The sequence below is a fragment of the Zea mays genome, chromosome 7, assembly GCF_902167145.1.
Source record: "Zea mays cultivar B73 chromosome 7, Zm-B73-REFERENCE-NAM-5.0, whole genome shotgun sequence".
Taxonomy (NCBI): Eukaryota; Viridiplantae; Streptophyta; class Magnoliopsida; order Poales; family Poaceae; genus Zea; species Zea mays.
Genome location: NC_050102.1, coordinates 89,963,853 through 89,986,671, shown reverse-complemented (window position 1 = coordinate 89,986,671; position 22,819 = coordinate 89,963,853). Strand labels below are relative to the sequence as shown.

At 45.1% G+C, this 22,819-nt stretch overlaps 1 protein-coding gene across 1 annotated transcript; it reads left to right on the top strand.

Moving 5' to 3' along the window:
* Window positions 1-4,979: 4,979 nt before the first annotated feature.
* LOC100273133 (uncharacterized) lies at window positions 4,980-21,574 on the top strand. The gene is made up of 7 exons (NM_001147580.1): window positions 4,980-5,340; window positions 5,518-5,704; window positions 10,167-10,230; window positions 10,928-10,979; window positions 13,865-14,008; window positions 15,070-15,189; window positions 20,951-21,574. Exons 1-7 carry the CDS (start codon window positions 5,152-5,154, stop codon window positions 21,341-21,343), a joined length of 1,149 nt encoding a protein of 382 aa, NP_001141052.1. The 5' UTR covers window positions 4,980-5,151; the 3' UTR covers window positions 21,344-21,574.
* Window positions 21,575-22,819: the final 1,245 nt, after the last annotated feature.

The window sequence follows — 22,819 nt, the reverse complement described above, 5'->3', positions numbered from 1 at the left end:
GAAAGAGACCCGGTCTTTGTGACCACCTCAACGGGGAGTAGGTTTGCAAGAACCGAACCTCGGTAAAATAAATCCTTGTGTCTCACTCTTTAGTTGCTTGCGATTTGTTTTTCACTCTCTCTCTCGGACTCGTTCATATTTCTAACGCTAACCCGGCTTGTAGTTGTGCTTAAGTTTATAAATTTCAGATTCGCCCTATTCACCCCCCTCTAGGCGACTTTCAATCGACAAATGATTGACTGATGTTGTCGTCGATTGGATTTAAGTTCATGACAATGGAGATGGATGACTCGAGTTGGCTATCAGTTCTATTGTTGACAACAACATGGCCCCACGAACACGGAGGAGGTTGGCAACAGTTGGGAAGAGGGGCGACAGTGCTAGAACCGTCGCTAGTGAGACTGTAGGAGCAAGAGGAGCTGCTCTGGTCATCCCCATGGCGGTCGGGTCACTGCGGAGGTGGCGCCATGACAGTCGGAAGTGGGACAGAGGCCTAGTGGAGCTCGATCTTGGAGCTGCTTGGAGATGGACTATGGCCCTCGTCCACGCCTGGAGCTCAGGCTAGGGCGCTGGGCGATAGGAGTGGACCATGGAGGAGCTTTGACGTCTAGCCTCGGTCTCAGGTGACAACCTAGGGGCGTGGACGAGCTTTGACCGACGGGTGTCGGGCATGGAGGTGGGGACGGGCTCTGGCTGCTACGAACGTGGAGGGGGGCACTGGGCGTCGATCGGCGGACGTTGGGTGTGGAGGCATGGACAATCTCCTCTGGCCGTGCCGAGTTGTGAATGGCTAGAGACTGAGGACTGGGGATGGAGAATAGGAAGACGTCTAGAGGAGGCTGCGGCGACGCCTATAGAAGGTTGCGCCAATGGGGAATTGGTGATTTAGGGATTAAGGTTAGTGCTGAGGGAGTGACTCTGAGTGAGGGTTGCGACGGTGTTGGACTTTCGGTGGTGGTCTATGACAGTGTGAGGGATGCGACGATGTAGCCTAGGTATCGAGAGTCTGAGCCGAGGTTAATGAATATAAGCTTTTTCGTGCCTATAAATGGGTTTTTTCATGCTAGCGTAAACATGTTGTGTCTACTGCCCACCCGTGGGTCGCCACCTCAATCCAAACACAACCCAATGCAAGACTCCTGAGTCCAAATACGATCTAATATATTATGCTGAGCCGATCCAACACTAAATTATTTTGGATTGTGTTTTTTTTTCATGCTTCGAATCAGTCCACCCGATTCAATCTAGATGTACAGGGACCAACTGGTTTGTTGCTGCCCTCATCTAAGGGGGTGTTTGAATGCACTATAACTAATAGTTAGTTAGCTAATAAGTTGCTAGCAAAAATAGTTGGCTAATTATTAGCTGCTAACTATTAGTTTGGTGCTGTTTGGATTATAGCTAAAAGGTTTCAGGTTAGCCGAAGCAGTCCTTTGTCAGCTATACGCCTGTACATCCGTTCAATAGATTTCAACCATTTTTTATCTAATCAATATTCAATTTCAGCTTTACAACCGTTCATTTCAACTGCCCATCTCAACCTCATCTTTTTTCAAACAAAAAACAGTCATTCTGAAAATGTACATCTGTTTATAAAAATGTAGAGAAACTTGTCTCATAGCGATACAAACTGAACTACTTTGTCAACACAAATAGTATCTCCAACTTGTCACCCTCTCATGATGAACAACGCATTTGCAATGTTGTCACGGAAAGCGTTCATGCCTTGTTCTTCATCACCATCTTCTTCAAACAAATTGTTGCTCTGAATCGATATATAGTTCTCATCATTGTCACACATTTCAAAATCCGCGTCCGCCATAGCACTTTCTCTAATGAAATTATGAAGGGTCATGCACGCAAGTATAATCTTTGTTTGCTTTACCATTGGATATGATGGTAAGTGTAACAAGATCCTCCATTTCATCTTCAACACGCCAAACGAACGCTCGATGACGTTGCGAAGAGATGAGTGACAAAAATTGAATAACTCCTTCTTCCCACTTGGTCTAGGGCCTTGTCGAAACTCTGGTACATGATACTTAGTTCCCTTGTAAGGAGCTAGGTAACCATCACGGTTAGGGTACCCCGAGTCAACAAGATAAAATTTTCCTACAAAAAGTTAGACCATTAGAAAATGATAAAGCCATAACCATAAAATAACTTTGTAGTATATATATTTACCAGGAGGAGGATGAGGAAATTTGTCACCATATTTGCGCAGAGCATCATTAAACACTCTCATATCATGAACTGACCCTGGCCATCCGGCGACCACAAAGGTAAACCTCATATCGAAGTCACATATGGCCAATACATTCTGAGTTGTATACCCATGACGCCCTGTATGTTGCAGCACCTTTGATGATGGGACAACAACACGCACAAGACGATGAACCATCAACAGCACTATGCTCATACATTTGTTGAAGCTGATCAAGATTTTCAGGTGGTCCATATTGTAACTTCTTCCATTCAGAGTGATTCTGGCAAAATTCAGAATGATTAGTACCTTTGTATCTCACAAAAAACACAAACAGAAGGCAAGCTTCATGAATACCTTTGTGTTTTCCCTCCAAAAAGATTCATCAGCAACAACAGTACCATTTGCCCGGCCAAGACCCGTCTGTTTGTTGAGCCACAACCAAAAGCTATAGAGACCCTTCAACTGATCCCATCTATTTTTCAACTGAGTTTTAGAATGTCTTAAACCAGTTCTTAGATAATACTTCTCAGTTATGACATGGTAGCCTCTGGTAGTCATGAAGCCATTAACCCTATTACCAGCCTTTATTTGCTCAACACAAAGGTCACAAAATGTAGTATTGTTGTATGGATCCGTCCAATTTGCCTTGTCAAATGTCTCACCCGTCTACCATATGAAAAGGCAGAGCAAACATGAATGTCCAATAAAAATATTTCTGTACAGTAGTGCAGCAGAAGCAGCATGATGTATTAATACACTGATAAACTATTAGTTAAAAACAGTTCAAAACATTTCACCTCTAACTATTAGTTTAAATAGAATTTAGGATAATAAAGAAAGAAGCCACACAACTACAACATTGGAGTGACCAAGTTAGGAAAATGAGTTACTTGTGCAAAGGGATCGTCATTGTCCTCTTGACTGTGAGCGGCATTTGGCGCTGAAATATTGGCACCACGACCACTTGTGGCACAACGACCACCTGACGAGGAAGCACCAATAGGTCGAGGCATACTACGTCCACGAGATAAGATGCTTCGTGCTCCACGACCACCTCTAGGACCCTCACTGGTCGTCCGTGTTGCTCGGAAGCCTCTGCCTGTAACACCGCGGCCAAGAACTGATCGAGAATGATTGCGACCCCTATGACCATCAAGAACTGGAGTAGCAGAGTAGTTGGCAGCAGACTGAGACTGACGAAGGTCTTGAAATGATGCGATGTTCTGGAACTCCACGTCGCTGGAGTTGAGGTCCAGCCCATCCACTCTACCAGATCGCGGAGAAGGGATAAACTGCTCCCTATGAAGACTTGGCGCCACTTCATCTGAGAAGAGACCCCTGTTCACGGGATTGGAGGGCGACCTGATAAGGGTCGTGTGGTACTCAGCCTCGTCAGAACCGAAGAACATGGCTGCAATTAGAGAGACCAAACAATCAATAACGAACGAGTATATACAAACAATCAATACTCTGAACATATCTCATCATATAGATGAGTTCAACATTACAAAAAGGTAGCCATAGCTGCTATAACTCATCGACCACAAAAAATCTAAAATATGTCATGGAATTGAGTTTGACATTATTACTTCAGTACTATGCATACTATAACTAGGAATTCACAGAAGTAATTTCAGTGCAGTACTGCATCTGCGTATGTTTGACATCACACATGCAGTATCCATAGATGGCTCCCCTTTTAAAATCAGTTATCTCACTGTCAGTAACTTTATACATATAGATGACTCCCCTTTTAATACATATTTATGTCGAGGCAGAAAAACCCCATGGAAGCTTAGTTGGGTTCCCAATGTGCTAACACGAACTATCATCTCTAGATGAAGCAGAATTTATAACTTGAAGCCATGGCCAAACAACATCTCAATGCCAAGCAGTATAGATGCTTCCAGCTCCCAACGATTCTGAATGCAAGCTGAATTGTTCTACTTCCAAATGCACTCGTACTTGGTGGCGTTGTTCAAATGCAAAGTAGATTCTACTACTACCAGCATACATATGCTCCTAGCTCCCCAACGATTCATGCATGGCTAGAAGCTAGCTCCTATAGAAATCTAGCGGAATCCAATCTAGCGGAATCACCGTAACCAGAGAAGTGCACTGGGAGAATACTTGAGGAAGGGCCAGTACGTCTCTAAAATCTAGCGGAATCTGGGACGCACGCACAGGATCTCGTCGTGGGCGAGATTAATCAGCTGAAATGAAACAGGCAACGAGACGGGATGATTCGCACCTTGTGGATTGACGATGTAGGGATGATGGCAGCGTAGAGGACGACAGCAGCGTAGGGGACAGCGGCGGCAGTCACGGCGAGGTCCAGCGATGGTGGAGGGGATCAGTGGGAACCAGCGGTGGTTGCAGGTGGGAAGACGCCGCTCCACCCTATGGGGCTCGGCATCGGCGTGGAGGTGGGCCGTGGTGCCTCTCGCGGTCCGGTCAGTGTGGAGAAACAGGGGATTGATTAGCTGGTTTTAGCCGGTGTGGGATAGCTAGGAAACTAACGGATATTTGGGATATAACTAATTATTAGTTGCACTTTTAGTTGAGCTGTTTGGATGCATATAACTAATATTAGCAGCTAATTATTAGTTTTAGTACATTCAAACACACCCTAAATGTGTATGTCAGATAAGATCTCAGCTACACATAGGACGCTTCGAGTGCATGCTTGGACCAGCCCAAGATTACCATATCCGACTCTATTTGGGTTTAACCGTTCAGCCGGAGCCGTAGTCAAACACGCCCGGGTGCGTGCGTGGCCTACACCGTTGAGCCGGAGCCGGAACCGGTTGCCTGCCCGGAGCCATGAACGCCTACCTCCACTAACTCACACTTCTCCTAAAGTTTCCCCACCCCCGTCCGCCGATCCACCACCGATCTGGTCTCACTGCATCCTCCTCCCCTCGCCGTCCAAGAGCGCCGGTCCGATGGGTCGTCCGCCGAGCACCACTGGTGCTCCGGCCTTCCGCTTCCTCCCTTCCGAGGTGGCGGAGATGGAGGCGCGCTTGCTGCAGCTCAACAACGGCATCCCCACCCGCGCCATGCTCCAGACTCTCGCCGATAAGTTCTCCGCCTCGCCCGAGCGCGCCGGCAAGGTGGCCATCCAGCCCAAGCAGGTCCGGCGCCGCCTCGTCCTCCAGCTTCGTGCTTCATATTTTTTTTATTCGAATCAAGTCGAATCCTCCCCTTCCCCACCCTCACCCCACCGGCCACCAGCCCTTCCTTTATGGGTGATTTTGATTTAGGGTTTCTCTCTGATATGTGAAACTTGGATATGGCTACGGCTGGTCTAGGTGTGGAACTGGTTTCAGAACAGGCGTTACTCGCATCGGGCCAAGACCACCAGGGTCGTGCCGTCTCCACCGGCTAAGATGACCCCCTCGGGGGCCGATCACCACCAGCACGCCGCTAACGCCTCCGCCTTCAGGGCCGCTCAGCCCTCTTCTGTCGCTGTTGCTCACCATGGCTCCTCCTCGACAGGTGATTGATTCTCCGTCTCCGTCTCCTCCGCATGTGATTCACCACTAACCAATGTCGTGATGCATTCAAATGCTCTACTGGTATGGGATAACCCAATTGTATGTGTACTGTGCGATCAACTTGTTGCTGCAAATGCACGAAACCCTACAAGGACGCTGCTACCTGTAAGGTTATGTTCATAGTGAAAGGGTTCCTCCAAGAACATGAAGTGCCCTACAAAATCAATGTTTGTTGTGGACGATGGGGCCCAGTTGCAAGCTTTGAACAATCTGCAAAGCTCACCAATGAGAGTGCAAAGATTTGTTAGATGGATAGTGTGAGGCATTAGGGAAGACCTGGGGGCATCATGTTCTCTTCTCAAAGACACCGGGCACCAGTTTGAGCTGAGCAATTCTTTCATCTTTGCATGCTCAAATCTATGTGCTAAAATGATATGAGATGCAGGTGGAATGCGGCCACACCAGTGTATGTGGCCGCAGCAGTCATAGATAAAGTGGCTGCGGTGGAGATCTGAGGATGGATAGTGAGGTGTCATGGAAGTGTCTGGTGTATGCGGCCACAGCAATATAGATATGGTGGCGGCAGTGGCAGTGGAAATCTGTAGGAAGCATAGCTCTAGGCATCAGGGAAGACCTAGGTGCACTGCATTCTTGTCTTCTTGAAGTTAATGGGCACCTAGTCGAGCATAGCAATTCCTTCATGTTCGCTTGCTTAGATCACGGTGGTGAAATGGCAAGAGACGCTGATGCAATGTGGGGCCTGGTTTATGCATCTCTAGAAGTCGTAGTATAGAAGCAACAACGACAGCAATGCCATGTACATGCTTGTTCTGTTCTAAGATGCTGGAATTGGCCAGCAGGGAAATGTGGTTTTTTATTCTGGCCATACAATTTGTTAGTCCATGAACTCTAAATGGTTTCAACGTTTCGTGAACTCCTGAGTCCTGTAGAGTGTGAATATGTGTTTTATGCTCGCTGAAGGAACTTTTTCATCTTTGAAATTGCAGCAAAGGGCAACTGAGATGGTTGGATTTTCTATCTTAATCACATACCTCAGCCAAGTGTTCAAATAACTCTTACCTTGATATGATATATCTAGTGTGTAAGCAAATTATTGTTGCCTTAGTTTGAACTTTTGATCCAGCATAGTTGCTCACAGGATCATTTTAGGTTTTGCTGTTCTGAATCTACCTGTTCTACAATCATAGTTCTTGAATCTGAATTATGCTAATGTGCACTTCTGTTATGGTAAAGTTCTCCCTAGTATATCTAAATATGTTTCTGTTATGGATTACACAGTATGAGTTCTGCAATCAAGCCTTCTAGAAATGGCTTGGACCCATGTATCTTTGAATACCCTTCACACTGCAGACATGCGGTTCAGAACTTCTAGGTTTGAACTTGCTTAGAGAGAGAAAATACTTTGTAGTGTTTTTCTTAAGAACTTACTATCGTTAGTGTCAAAAGGATTTATATGTGAATAATTAAGCCTTTTTCTTGGGAACTTTCGGATTAGAATAGGACTACATCCAGTACCAACTTGAGCCCTTACCTTTTTGCCTTGGTGATGAATAAGCAAGGGACATACAAGGGGATACCCCTTGGTGTTTGCTTTTTTCGGATGATGTAGTGCTAGTTGATGAAAGTTGAGCAAGAGTAAGCAGAAAACTGGAGTTATGGTAGGAGACTTTAGAGTCCAAATGTTCTATACTCAGTAGAACTAAAATCAAATACATGAGAGGTGACTTCGGCACTACTACACATGAGTAATATATATTAGTTTGGAAGGTCAAGTATTGCTTAGGAAGGATACCATTTGGTATTTAGGATCAATGCTATAGAGAGATGAGATATTGATGAAGATGTTAGTCATAGAATCAAAGCAGGGTGGACTGGTGGAGGAAGTGGCACCCAACATCTGGCGTTCTCTGTGTCAAGAGGATACCACAAAAGCGAAAAAGACAAGTTTATAGGATGACGATTAGACCTGCTATGTTGTATGGTGCAGAATGTTGGCCTACAAAAAGACGTCATTTTCAGCGAATAATTGTTGTGAAAATGTGTATGTTGCATTGAATTTGTGGCCATACAAGAAGGAATCGAATGTAGAACGATGATGTACGAGATAGACTTGGGGTAGCGGTAGCACCAATTGAAGAAAACCTTGTTCAAAATCAAAACCGATTGAGATGGTTTAGACTTTAGACATGTCCAACAGAGAGATCTATAGAGGCACCAGTGCGTAGTGGGATCTTAACACATGATAATACTAGGAAAAGAGACATAGAAAGGCCGAATTTGATATGGCAAGAGGCAGTAAAGGAGATTTGAAATGATGGAATATACCTAAAGATTTAGCCTTGAATATGAGCAAATGAAAAACAACTATCCATGTGCCTGAACCTTGATGTGGCTTTTGTTGGGTTTCAACTCTAGTCTACCCCAACTTGCTTGGGACTAAAAGGCTTTGTTATTGTTGTTATATTATAATGACTTATTGATTATTCGGGATTTTACATGATTCATAAGGACCTGTGAGGTGTTGGGTTGACTACATGGAAAAAGCTAACTCTTCTTATTTATCTTTGATTATGTAATCGTTCCTCTATTATTTGATTGATGATAGAATGGCCCAACATGAGGGATTATTTTTTTCTTCTTCTGCAAAGCCCACGGCCACGAAATGTTTGTTATCCACCATGTTGGTGGAAGCCACAAAAATTTACTCATGGTGAGCTTGGGGGTTTCTGTTGGTTACAACCTGCCCTACCTACAAGGTTACTAACGACCATAATCTCAACTGTCAATGCCTGTTAAAGTGTTGATTGTGAGGGCATCCTTATCATGTGCTTCACCGCTTCTCGAATTATCTCTTCTCTACTATACTTAAAGCACCAGTTTCAACGGTCGTCCCGCGTCATCTTTTTACAAAAAAGTCCCTACATTTCTTCCAAATCAACTCAGTGTAAAATGTTAAAAAGCGGTGCAGGAGGTGGGGTTTGAACCCACACCCTGATGGAAGAAGGGTGAGAGACACTGGACGAAGCTGTATAACCAGTAGAACATCATGCTCAAGTGTTTATAATATTGAATATAAATTGTACATATGTATATATGTTTTTTTGTAAAATAAAAAAAATAATCGTGCTGGGCCGGGCCAGTACTACGGGCCAAGGCTACGGCCCAAGCACCGCATGGCGCTCGTGCCGGGTTGGCCCAGACACTATTAAATGGGTCGTGCCTCGGGCCAGCTCGCCAGATATGGCCCATTTGGCCATCTATACCTCCGCACGATAATGATGGTACTCGACTCAGTTGCCACCACCTCGTTCGTCATTCTACTTCTTTTCTCTCCCCTCATGCCTCCACCTTCGCGCCACCCCATTCTCGGCAGAGGGCGTAGGAGCAGGCGCCTCCTCCCCGTATTCGTCCGACAGCAGCCTCGACACCGACTCACGTAGTGGCTGTTGTACGTCCACGAGGACGTTTCGTATCATGCGCGCATCATCGTTTTCGCCGTTGTCAGACGTCACGTTCGTCTTCCTGGCCTTCACGCTGTTCTTCCTCCCTATCCTGCTGCCCCCGCCCACGGTCGCAGCCGCGAGCCGACCGACGCTCGCTGACGCGGGTACGGGGCGAGTCGGTCATGCTCCTGGCCTTTCTCCATGTGTGTCATCGAGGACATGGTGGCGTCTCCCACACTTAGGTTATCTTGGCGATGAGGAGTCCAGGTCTGAGATATTGGACAACCAAGGCCCGTAGCGTGGCAACAGTCGACATATGCTACGGAGTTGGTGGTGTTGTTGTGTCGCTTTGGCGGGTCCAGGGCTGTGAAGACACTCGCATTCTCTCGCCCTTCTCGGACTGACACCTGGTGCGGGTGCCTCTCGGTTTGGAGTTGTTCCGGCTGGGCTTCTTTCTCTGCTTGCGTGTTCTCTCCCTATATATCTAGCGGTATACTACCTATGTCGTCTCCAGATGCCCAGGTCTTCGTCGTGTCCTTCTCCGGCAACGAACAGGTATGCTCGCCTCTTCCCTTCCCCTCCTGCTCTACGGAACCTTGGAAGTGGGGGAGGCGAGGGATGGGGGTCTCTGATTTGCTGCCTACGGTATCCGTGCGTTCATAAAAATTATTATGTGAAAAGCGGAGACAATCAATAAAAAATCGTGAAATATTTTTTGTGGATAATTTACGTGAGTATTGTTGTGAGCCGTCGCAACGCACGGGTAACCGAGTAGTAGATTATTAAGGGCCTGTTTGGTAGAGCTCGATATCCAATATTTTTTTGAGCTGGGCATTCCCTAACACATGATCATGGGACTGGGGCCTGCCAAACAGGGATTTATCTGCACCAGTGATTTTAGTTTTGTTCATTCGATGTATGCATTGCCATTAAATCATCATTGGTTATCATGTCATGTCCATTTTTCCTCTGATTGTTATTACCTTCGTTGACAACCAGGGAAGAACCCTATGGAAGGTGTCTCAGTTGAGTTTGAGGCCAAGTCAGCTCGTGATGGTGCATGGTACCAAAATATTATCATATCTCATACTTTTTTATTGTTCCCTCTTTAGTGACATGTTATTGCATGTTAACTTTTTGATAAAGATGTTATTCACTTGCTGAGTGATTACCCAAGTTACTACATTATCTTTATTATGTATGCTGTAACTTGAAGAGTCTGCCCAATGCCCCAAGTTAAATAAAATCTGAAAGTAACTAGGGGGTCCTTTGAAGGGCAGGCCTGATGCAGTGGCTAGAGCTGTCTCACTGAGTCATCAGGTCGCAGGTTCGAAGTAGCCTCTCCTTATCTGCGTGGGGAAGGCTTGTCTCGTTTATCCCTTCCTCAGATCCCACTGGGCTTGGGCTTACCAACTAGGGGGTCCCTCATGCATAAACTTTTTTTGAAAGCATTGGAGAAAGTTATATTATATTCATAGCAAAATATTTGAAGAGAAGAAGTGGAAGGGATGACAATTTTAAGGAATGCTTGTCTAAAGTTATTATTTACATGTGGTGTGTGACCTGTGTGACCCATTAGTGGCACACTTAGAGAACCATAAATGTATCTTTGAATTCATTCACTGTAAGTTTATAAGCACTTTCATTGGCAACGTAATTGGTTTCCTGCTCTATGCCCTTGGAATTCTCTTTTGTTTCTATTTTCATTTTGATTTAAACTATTTATATTCTTACATGCATGCCAACCTTATATGTTGCAGGTATGATGTTGCTGCCTTTCTGTCACATAGGTTGTTTGAATCCGGTGACCCGGTAATGACCTCGGAATTTCATTGAATATTGTTGAAGATAAAGACATTTCAAGTAGTACTTGAAAAGGCAGTATTCTTGTAGCAAAGTTATATATGGTTCGGTTGTTGGCTCTCTTTTTACAATGAGATTCAAGGTTATTAAAACGATAAAACGTTAAAACTTTCATGCGTGAAGTTTTAACTTTTAAACGTTTAAACAAAGTTCAAACCTAGTTATTGTTATTAAAACGACGTTTAAACGTTGTTTAAAACTATAAAACACTATTAGAGTGGTGAAATGATGTAACATTTTATGATTTGGTGTAAAACGTCGTTTTCTGACGTTTAAACACCACATTGGCATTTAAACACTATATGCAGTAAAACACCACGTTTCTAGTGTTTTAGCCCTAGCGCCCACATGTGAAATTTGGCCCAGTCCAGTTTAGCCCTATCAGTCATTCAGCCTAGGTTGCAGCCTCTCTTTCTCTCTCTCTCTCAAGTCGTCAGGTGTTCCCCCCGTGCGGCTGCGGGCACTCTAGGCTGGTCGCCACCACTCAGTCCAGCCACCGCTAGTTTGCCCGTCCGTCGGCCGTCCACCACTCCAGTCCTGCGTTGTCAACCCATCCATCAGCAGCAACTCTCGCCCGGGCTGACGATCCTGCGCTGTCTGCCCGTCCACTGGCCGCCACTCTCGCCCAGCCTGACGGTGCGCGTCTGCGCTATCCGCGTCGTCGGCCGTCGACTCGTCTGCTCCTCCTCTGGTCCATTGCTCCTCTGCCGTCGATGTCTGCTGCTCCTCTGTCGACGTCATTCGATCCTTTGTCCACGCTAGCTCTCGTCTGCTACTCTGCTCTACATCTAGCCATCTGCCACTTGTCTTGATTGCTCTCAGCCTGGACAGTGGGCAACACAATCCTCTGCATTGGACTGGTAATCCGGTATGTGCTTGAACTTGAACATATGCTCTGCAATTCTCTGCACTGGACAGTGGACAACACAATCATGAATCATGTTGCTCGCTTGCTATTAGTTGAACTTGTGTTATTGTGGTAATTGTAGTTGTGGAGTGTGGACATGTCATTTTGAACATTGTTATTATGTGAACTTATGTTGGTTGTTTGGTATTTAACTTATTGTTATTGTCTGAAATTATGATAATTGAAATTTTGCTATGTTGTTTAAAGCGTTTAAAAGTCAAAATCCACTCATGAGCGTTTCAACATTTTGACGTTTTAATAGCCATGAACTTAGTTTTAAACAACATAAAAAATATCAATATATCATAATTTCAATACCATCAAGTCAAATATCAAACAACTAACATAAGTTCACATAATAATATTGTGCACAATGACGTGTGCACAACCACAATAACACAAGTTCAACTAAGAGCAAGTCGACGTTGTGGACCGGACGATGTCGGCAGAGGAGCAGCGGATGACGTTGGCAGAGTAGTGATGGGCGACAACGTGGATTGGCGCGGACAGCGCAGTGTCAGGTGAGAGTGGCGGCCAGCAGACAACGCAGTGTCAGGCGAGCCCAGCGCTGGAGGATGGGTCATAGGGGAGGAGCCTGAGCCGACGACACGGTCGACCGCCAGCGAACAGCGAGAGGCGACGACCTGGAGTGGCGGCGGCTGGCCTGGAGTGCCTGCAGCCGCACGGGGGAGGAGTGCCTGATGACCATGGTTTTTAAAGCGGTAAGGCGGTCCACGGCGTTGGAGCACCGCCTGGACGCCTAGGCGAGGTAGGCGGGCAAGGGGCCTAGGCGTTAGACCACCGTCTGGACGCCTAGGCGACGCCTTAAGAACAAAGCTGATGACTTAGCGAGAGTGAGGGGCTGAGGGCAGGGCTGAATGCCTGATAGGGATAAAACTGGACTAGGCTGAATTTCACAGGTGGGCACTAGGGCTAAAACGTTAGAAACGTGACGTTTTACTGCATATAGCGTTTAAACGCTAAAATGTGGCGTTTAAACGCCAGAAAACGATGTTTAACGCCAAATCACAAAAGGTTGCAGTGTTTCGCCACCCTAATAGCGTTTTGTCATTTAAACGACGTTTTAATAACAATGATGAGATTGAATTTTAAAGGAGATCTGCAGTAAGTTCTTGTGAATTAGTGATGGTTTGCTTCAATATGTCTATTGTATTGTGTTCAAACATGTCAACATTATGGTCTCCTAATTGATTGCAGAACTGAAATCCAATGCTTACTAGAGATGTTTCATGTTTGGGATAGTATCTGGACGCTGTTAAGGATAGATGCTGTAGGATGTGGTAGGACCAGGAGGCCACAGGGCAGTAACCTTAGGCAAGGCAGCACAAGGATGGAGTCAATCCATAGGGTTAATCTTGGGTACAAAATTATTTGGAGTTTATAGGAGTCTTCTGTTGGGGATAAATCCAATCACTACAAAATGGAGTTGATAGTACCATTTTTTAATGTTTTGCCAATTGCAAATCTCTTTTCTACCCCGGTAATTCAAGCTTTTAAACATGACTCCAACTTGATGGAAACTATTTTGTCCTCTAGTGAACCATCTCTATCATCTAGCAAGCAAAATCATATGCCACAATATTTGAACTCCAGCTAACATTAATCTGTATGCTGGATAGGTGTGCATACTCTTTAATTTTTCACAAAAATTATTCTGCTTTAGTACTGATATTTGTAAAATTTGACTGTGCCACCTTGTCTATTTGAAACTTCTGGAAATGTGCAAAATTTATGCTTCCTTATATATAAAAGTGTGCATTCCTGATTCTGTGTTTTTGACATGTCATCATTTTTTCTGAAATGTCATATGTTTTTGCAAAGTTTTACTGTTACATTACATTGGTGTTGCTGCACATGAAAAATACGATCTTGGCTTAATTTATGCATCATTTTTCTTATGCTTCAGGAAGTGCGGGTTCGTTTTTCTGGATTTGGGGCAGAGGAGGATGAATGGATCAATGTTCGCAAATGTGTGCGACAACGTTCTCTTCCATGCGAGGCCACAGAATGCGTTGCTGTGCTTCCTGGGGACCTCATTCTTTGTTTTCAGGTGTTGTCATCTTAAAATTTCTTTCTCCTTAGCATCTGTGACTTTGAAATTTCTGTATAACTGAGATTTTGTATTATAATTGTTGTGTTCTTATAAACTATCATGAGGATGTTTTTTCTTTGTATCTGTAGAAGCAATGAGCATTTGGCATCCCATTTTTTTCAAAATAGTTCCTTTGTTAGATTATTATTTTCGAACTTGGCTTTAGGTCAGATTTATCTTCCTAAATTGTTGTACCTTCCTAGTTTTTTTGCTTATAGCTAGCTGTTCACGTAAAATTGATTTTGAAAAATAAGTTCCTTGAAAATCTGCCATTTGCTCCTGTTACTGATCGGTGGTCACATTGTCATTACAATATACTAATAGTCTACTATCTCTGTGCATGGGGGCTTGAGCCTTGAGGTGAATATTCTGGCCACTTTTTGTAGATGCCACCTTTGAACTTGTCAATAATAAGGCTCTGGCAACCTCCACCTGCACCTATGTTTCTTCATGTTGCATCGCTGCTGTCATTGCATAGTTAATGGCCACAACATTTGGTATAGAGCCGAAGGCACAACTAGGGGTGGTAATGGATCACGATCCAAATGTTTCTTCACAAAAAGTTAGGACCCTTAATTAATTATAGTTCAAAAATGAATAGGAATATGGCCCGATCTTAATCCGATTCGATTCTTAAATTTTATAGGAATATGGCTTGATTAGATTATCAGGTTTTTTTCATGAATTGATTTATGAACTTGATAAAAGATTATAAAAACATATGAAAAACTGTGGCCAAATGTTCGGTTGCTTGTGGACAAACAATAATTGGAGGTTAAATGTGCATGAATACCACTGCTAAATGAAAAGGAAACTTACAATGAAATTTATTGACTACTTGGAAAAAAATCAACAAGAGTTATTATTTTGTATTTGTAATCATTTGGGTGTCACGTTGTAAGTAAACCTGAGCATAGGACTCGTATGTTTTACATCTGAGTATCTGACATTGTTCTTTGTTGATTTCCTTTAGTTTATTAGATGTCACATTAATAGATATTTCTGTGCTATATTTTCAGGAAGATAAAGAGCAGGCTCTCTATTTTGATGCTCGTGTCCTTGATGCTCAAAGGAGAAGGCATGATGTTAGAGGTTGCCGTTGTAGATTTCTTGTTCGCTATGATCATGACTCTTCTGAGGTACATTTCCACATGTTTTGGTGCTTTCCATGCATTGTCTGTATTGTAGGCTTGTAGTAAAGCATGTTGCTGAGCTGCAAGTTAAATTTCCTTTCATCCAAATTCTTTTTTGGATCTAGATTGCAGTATAGGTTCATGAAGTTGTACATTTATTTCAATTAGGCACAACAAATTTAGATTGCCGGAATGTGCAAGAACAATTCAGCTTGTGCTCAACCAGTGTATACATGCAAAAACAATCAAATATATGTGCCCAACCGGTGAGACAAGGCGTTGGACCACCGCCTGGATGCCTAGGCGGCACCTAGGCGAGGTAGGCGCCTAAGTGTTGGACCACCGCCTGGACGCCTAGGCGTTGCCTTTAAAACAGTGGATTACTAGATACAACAACCACACAGAGCCTTTTAGTCACAAGCAAATTAGTTGGGCTAGAGTTGAAACCCAAAGAAAATCTAAACCCAAAGCAAATTAGTTTTTTTTACCCGAAAAAATTGTAGGGGAAATCCCCACATCAGGTTTATTATTATTGTTATTATTTTATTATTAATAATTAATTGAAATATACAAAATCAGAACAGTACAGACACTTCCACAAAAAACTAACAAGGCCCAACCAATCCTTCCAGGAAAAGGATGGAAAGCCTAAAGATAAGACAGCCAATAGTTAACAACTAAATTAGTATCCTCATTCATTCTAAGAAGATTCAACCTGACAGAGCGGTACAATTCCCCCTTCCAATTGTTGAAATGTGTATCTCCTCTAAAGATTTTCCCATTCCTTTGCTTCCAAATCTCCCAAGCCGCCACATAGAAAATGTCCATAAAGAAAGGCCACCCAAACAGATCTTTTGCTTTTGTGATAGTCTAGAAAAAATTAAGAGAGTGATTCCAATGGATGTTCAGAAAGTTCCAGCAGTCCGTGTTAGACTGTGTGTGTGGGCCGGCACCACTGTTGAGCTGCCGACCCATTAGGGTTAGGGTTGTGAGTCTATATATTGTACCCCATCTCATATCAATACATCAAGCACTTACATTATTCTAGATGGTATCAGAGGATTAGGGTTTCTCCTCCCACCTCCCACAGCAGCCGTCGGCTGCTCCCACCACACAACCGCTACCTACCATCGCTGCCCCTGGGAGGCTCAACCTTCCCTCTGGGGGCGGCCTCCCTTCTCCCAGCCGTCACCTCCTCCCTCCCATCCTCGGCGCCCACGCCGCCGCATCTCCTCCCCCGGCCGCGCCCGCGCCGGCTCGACCCGGCCTCCCCCGCGCCGCCTCGACGCGGCCATGCCGCCCCCAACCGCGCCGCCCTAGGCCGCACCCTCGCCGACCCCGGCTGCGACCGCCCTAGCCGCGCTCGGGCCCTCTCTCTCGCGCCGCCGTCGGCCAGGCACGCCATCGCCGTGCGAGCAGGCGCGCGGCCGCGACCCCCTGCTCCCCGGCGGCTAGGCCGCGGCCCCCGTAGCGGGCGCGGCGGTCCTCAGCCTCGGCGGCGCGAGCGCGTTCCCCGCAGCGCAGACGCGTCCCCGGCACGCGGTGCGGGCATGGCGGCCCGGGCGCAGACGCGTCCCCAGCACGCAGCGCGGGCATGGCGGCCCGGGCACGGCCCCTCGTCCCCGGCGGTGTAGGCCCCCCAGCGGCTCGGGCGCCCCCCTCGGCGGTATGGGTGCGGCGACCCGCCCCCTGTTCACTGGCCACCACCGTCCCGCGCCCGGACTCGGCGTCCGCGCCCCCACGCGCAACGCCCTCCCTGGCGTCCGTGCCCCCACACGCAGCGCCCTCCCCGGGCTTCCTCCGCGCCCTACGCACCACTGCCCCTGCGCGCAGCACCCTCCTCGGCCTTCCTGCGTGCCACTGTCCGCCGCCGCGCCGGGCCTCTGCCCACCACCACCGGCTCCCTCTCCGCTGCTTCCTCCGCCGACACCCTCGCCCGTGCAGCCCCTCCTCATTGCGCTGGCCACCTCCTAACTGTTCGCGTCGTCACCCAGCAGCGCAAACTTATCGAGCTTCTTTCATCGCCGTCGTCAAAACCACCTGACAGGACTGGCGCAGGCCCCTGCTCGGCTGGATCCACCCCGCCGCCCACCCCTTCATCGCCTTCGTTGGATCCATCGGCCTCCCTGGCGGGGCTCCTTGACGTCCGGACGATCGAAGAAGCAGGAAGGTCGGCCTGCCGGTGCTCTTTTGTTGTGTCGCCTTTCCGATCGTTGACACTCGAATGTCGACCCCTCCCGAAGAATAGGTTCCTGCTGCGTGTCTCCCGACCTCGGCCACCTCGACTTCAGCTAACTCGGCGTCCAGGGGCTATCTCCTTCTCAGAATCCACACCGGTCTCTTCTCCAGCCGCACCATTCGCACCCTCACGACGCTGCGATTGCGGGGGAATTTCAACCCGTCGGCTCCTACCTTTAGCCTCTACTCCAGTCTCATCGTGTGTGGTGTCTCCGTTGTGACTGTAGGGGGATGTTAGACTGTGTGTGGGTGGGCCGGCACCACTGTTGGGCTGCCGGCCCATTAGGGTTAGGGTTGTGAGTCTATATATTGTACCCCATCTCCTATCAATACATCAAGCACTTACATTATTCTACAGTCCATACTGAATCGGCACTCAAAGAACAGGTGGTATGTGGACCCCTCACAGTTTAATTGACATAAATCACAACTATAATCATCCTCTGCCACTTTGTAATGTCGTCTTCTTAGCAGATTCCTGGTATTTAATGTCTCTGAATAACAGCCAGATGAATATTTTGATCTTTTTGCAAACTTTGGATCCCTAGATCCATTTGAAAGGAGGTGGTGGCCTAATGGACTGAAAATGTGATATGTAAACCTTACTGGATTGGAAATTTTTGTTCCCCCAGCAATATACCCAAACATCCTTTCCTTGCATACCATTGAGAATGGTCTCAAACCTGTTCTCAAAGATATTGTACTCTTCCATTGCCTCCAAAGAGAGTGGTGTGTGAAAGTTGTGGTGAATATCTCTATTTTCCACGAACTACATTAGGGTGCAGTTTGCCTTTTTGCCAAAAGAGTATAACCTGGGGAATTCATAAGCAAGATGAGCATCCAAACATCATGCCAAATAAGAAAAGTGCGCCCATCACCTGCCAAAAGGCATAGCTATCCCTATATCCATCAATGCATCTAGTAACATCTCTCCATCAAAAGGAACCCTTATCAGGAGATGAATGAGGAATCTGCCCCATGCTGTAATGAGTGTTCCACAAAGCAAATTAGTTGGGCTCCATGTCAGTGAAAACTATGTGTAGGCCTTTCTACTGCTCCCTATACTACATCACTTATATCATTAAGAAAATGACATATGGTTGACCTTATGGGTATGAAACCAAATTGGTTCATATAAATCCTTGTTATTCCTCTTAGATGATGCTCGATAACTCTCCCATAGCTTTATAGTATGGCTCATCAACTTAATTCCCCGGTAATTAGTACAACTTTGAATATCTCTCTTATTCTTGTACATTCGAGATCAATACCAATATACTTCACTCGTCAACCTTCTTGTTCGATCGAAAGCTATAGTCGTACAACTTGGTTTGCCATATTATAGTTATATCCCCTTTATGTCTCAATTGGGATACCATCACGACCTAACACCTTACCCCTTTCAACTTCATGTCTCGGTGTTATCAAAAGAGTCATCCAACCAAAAGGTTGTGTCTCCATTCTCTCCATTGAACAATTTATCAAAATGCTCTTGCCATCTATGTCTAATCTCATCCTCCTTCACTAGTAGGTGTTTTGTTTCATCCTTAATGCACTTAACTTGCATTAACTTGGTTGAAGTCCCTTTTCGTTTCATCCTTAATGCACTTAACTTGCATTAATTTGGTTGAAGTCCCTTGTATTCCTCTCATGGACCCTAGCCATCCTATATATGTCCTCTCCTTTCATACTCAAAATTGGTAAAGGCTTTGTATGTCCTACCCTTCGCTTTATGGTCTTATTTGCTACCTTATACTTCTCTACGTTGTTCACACTCCTATCATAGTACAAACATCTATAGCATTCTTTCTCCTCAACAGCCTTGGATTTATTCGTTCTACCACTAAGTATCTTTAGCTTCGCCTTTACTTCCTTTGGTTGCTTCATACACCTTTGAGGCCATCTTCTGTATGCAGGTTGCCATCTTCTCCCACATGTTGTTAGCGTCATCTTCTCCCTTTGAAGTACACCCTTTGATGGCCCTTTCCTCAAGACTTTTGTCGTCTCCCGTTTTAGTTTTTACCACTTAGTTTGCACAATCTTGGCATGTTTATTTCTATGGGCGGCACACACCTGGAAGAAAACCCGCCACCACAAGTATGTTGATAGACAACACACTCCCTAGGTATCAAATTGCAATCTGAGCAAGATTGTTTATCTTCTTCAGTGCCATGGGGTATGAGGATGGCGATGTTAGTCTTGATGGGCAAGTGGTACCCAAGAAAGACACTTTTCGTTACTTAGGATCAATGCTTCAGAAGGAGGGAGACATCGATGAGGATGTCAGTCATAGAATTAAAGCTGGATGGTTGAAGTGGCGGCAAGTTGCGGGTGTCTTATGCGACCCCTGGGTGCCACACAAACTAAAAGACAAATTCTACAGGACAGCAATTCGACCGGCTATGTTGTATGGAGCAGAATGTTGGCCCACTAAAAGACGACATGTCCAACAACTGTGGCAGAGATGCGTATGTTGCGCTGGATATGTGGCCACACAAGGAGAGATCGAGTCTGGAATGATGATATACAAGAGAGTAGGAGTGGCGCCAATTGAGGAGAAGCTTATGCAACATCGTTTGAGATGGTTTGGACATATCCAACGAAGACCTGAAGAGGCACCAGTGCATATCAAAATAATTAGGCGTCCCGAGAATGTGAAGAGAGGTAGAGGTCGACCAACCTTGATGTGGACAGAGGCTATGAAGAGGGACCTGAAGGAGTGGAATATTGATAAAGAGCTCGTCGTGGATAGGAAGGGGTGGAAGTGTGCAATTCATGTGCCAGAACCCTGATTTGTAGTTTCGCTTTTCCTCCTTAATCGTTTGACCTTTTCTTGTGCCCCTTTAGATCTTGCTGGTTCTTGTGGGTTTTATCTCTTTTTATGTGTTTCCCCGTTTCGTCGTTTTTCGGTTCTCCTTTGCCTTTGTCTCCCTTTTCTTTTCTTTGGGCAATTGATCAGCCTATTAGTGATAGGGGGCCAGGGTTTGGGGGTTTTCTCGACCGGGACCATGTTTCGGTCTTTTCTTAATATAATACCGGGAGGGCGGTCTTTTCCTCCCGGTCGAGTTTTTTTTAAACTAACTATGAGGAATGAGGTGGTGATGGATCAACTCATTTCATTTCACTAACCAAACAAAAAAAGTGAGTGAGAAGATGATGGACTAGCTTATTTCTTAAACCAAACACCCTATAAATAAATAAGATTTCTCTTCCTATTACTCTAGACACTAGATACCTTTTGCAAAATTACTATTGATTGCTTACAGAAATGTAAAGATAAGTCTTCAATTAGATCATAACCTACTGTCCTACCACGGAATTAATAGTATACACTCTAATGTCAAGCTGCATCCTATTATCACAATTTATATTTTTTTTGTACTTGATAACTATCACATTGTGAATGCAAATAGTACACTTTTTTTTGTTGGTCTTAGGACAATTACCTCACTTATAGTTGATTAAACTCGAAATGGGACTGCTGCAATTAGCTTGTTGCATCGTACTCAGAAGTCCTTAAAATTTACAGGAAATTGTTCCACTGAGGAAGGTGTGCCGCCGACCAGAAACTGACTACAGGCTTCAGATTCTGCATGCTGCTAGAGCGGCAGCCGCCAGTGCAGATATTCACACTCCACCCAGAGAGGCTAAAGTGGAGTTGGCATCCAATGCTAAGAGCCCATATGAGCAAAAACCCCAGAAGCAGTACAAGATGATGGACGTGAACACTGATGAGGAGGTGACCATGGTCTCCACCTTGGAACAGGATGAGACACAAGGCAAGACTGTAGCCCCCGTACCGTCAGCAACTGCAGAAACCCGCAATTCAAGTTCAGACGCGGTGATGAAGGATGCGGAGGCTTCGTCCGTGGCTCAAGACGATGATGAAGTGCAGGTGGTTGACAAGATGAAAGAGGGGTAGCTTTTTTTCGCACTTTTTGTGTTTGGAGGACTTGATGTTGTCGTACAGAGTTTTCTAATTTAGTTTGTAGTATATGTTTTTCTAATTAAGTACTCCTTCCATTCTTTTTTATTTGTTATGGTTTAGTTTAGAAATGAACTAACGCTCGTTCTTTTTTATTTGTCACGTTAGTTTAAAAATGAACTAGCGGACGACAAGTATTGAGAACGGAGGTAATACAGTACTTGTCGTAATTACCGTGTGGCATCTTAATGGATGGTTACGTGTGTCTGACGCGTCGCTGCTCTCGGCCGCAAGCGAACGAGTATTGCGACTTGTGAGCGTGTAAAGAACCCTCACTGCTTGTGTCACACACGAGCAGCTCCTGGGACTGGAGTTGCGTGTGAGAATGGCCATGACTTTCAGAAAAGAGAGTGTGGTCCCGGCCGTCAGCGAGAGCGAAAGGAGAGGGAGGAATCGGCCAGCACGACGAGGGGAAGGGGAATGGCGGATCGGGCTAAGCCGAGGAGCCAGGAAAACAGTGGGACAGCTTTTGGCCCAAAAGCCCCCCTCTCTAGTTAACTTCCTTTTTTCTTTCCTTAGAATGTTCGCAGCAGCAGATCGTGTAAAGTAAGAGATTTACACGATAGATTATACTATTTACATAGTAAAGTTTTAAATTAAAAAGATGAGATATGATAGATGGTAGAGACAACCTTACTATCACCTTTCCTCACAGACATCCCCTAGTATACTATGTATATGTTAGTTTTGAGTGAAGATGTTTCTAGGTGATTCTCAGTTGTCCAGATCAGATTAGTGAAGATGAAAAACTATTAAGCTGTTTGGTTTGAGGAATGATATAGTCCATCGTTTTCTCACTCCTCACTTTTTTGTTTGGTTTGTGGAATGAATTGAGTTGATCTATCATCACCTCATTACTTATAGTTATTTACTTAGTACTAATATGAGGAATGCGGTCATCCCACCAAATTTGAGGAATGAACCCATGATGCACCACCACATTTTGGATGAAGTGATTCCTCAAACCAAACACCCCATATATATCTAAAAACCATACTAGTTTAGGACTGCTCTAGGTTCTAGCTCCAGACTAGAGCCATAGTTTATAATATAAATTTAAGTAGTTTTAAAAACAGTTTTAATCTAAATAATAAACAAAATGACTTATTTAAATGTTTTTTAAAGATTCATAACTTTAGCTTCAAGATTTTCTAGAGCCCCTAATAATCTGCTCCACCAACTGCACATTTTTTATGAAGCTGGAGCGGTCTCCGATACACGTTTTGGCTTGTATAAGATTTATTAAGATGCCCCTAGTGAGTTGGAGGGAAATAAGAGAGTTTAGGATCTATGAGTTGATTTAATCTTAGGTTGATTCCTGTATCATCAATTCACTTATTTATTCAGGGGCAAATAAAATCCATGGTGTGGAGATCACTGTAGTAGCTGCGTCTGCACCTACAGCTACATGAG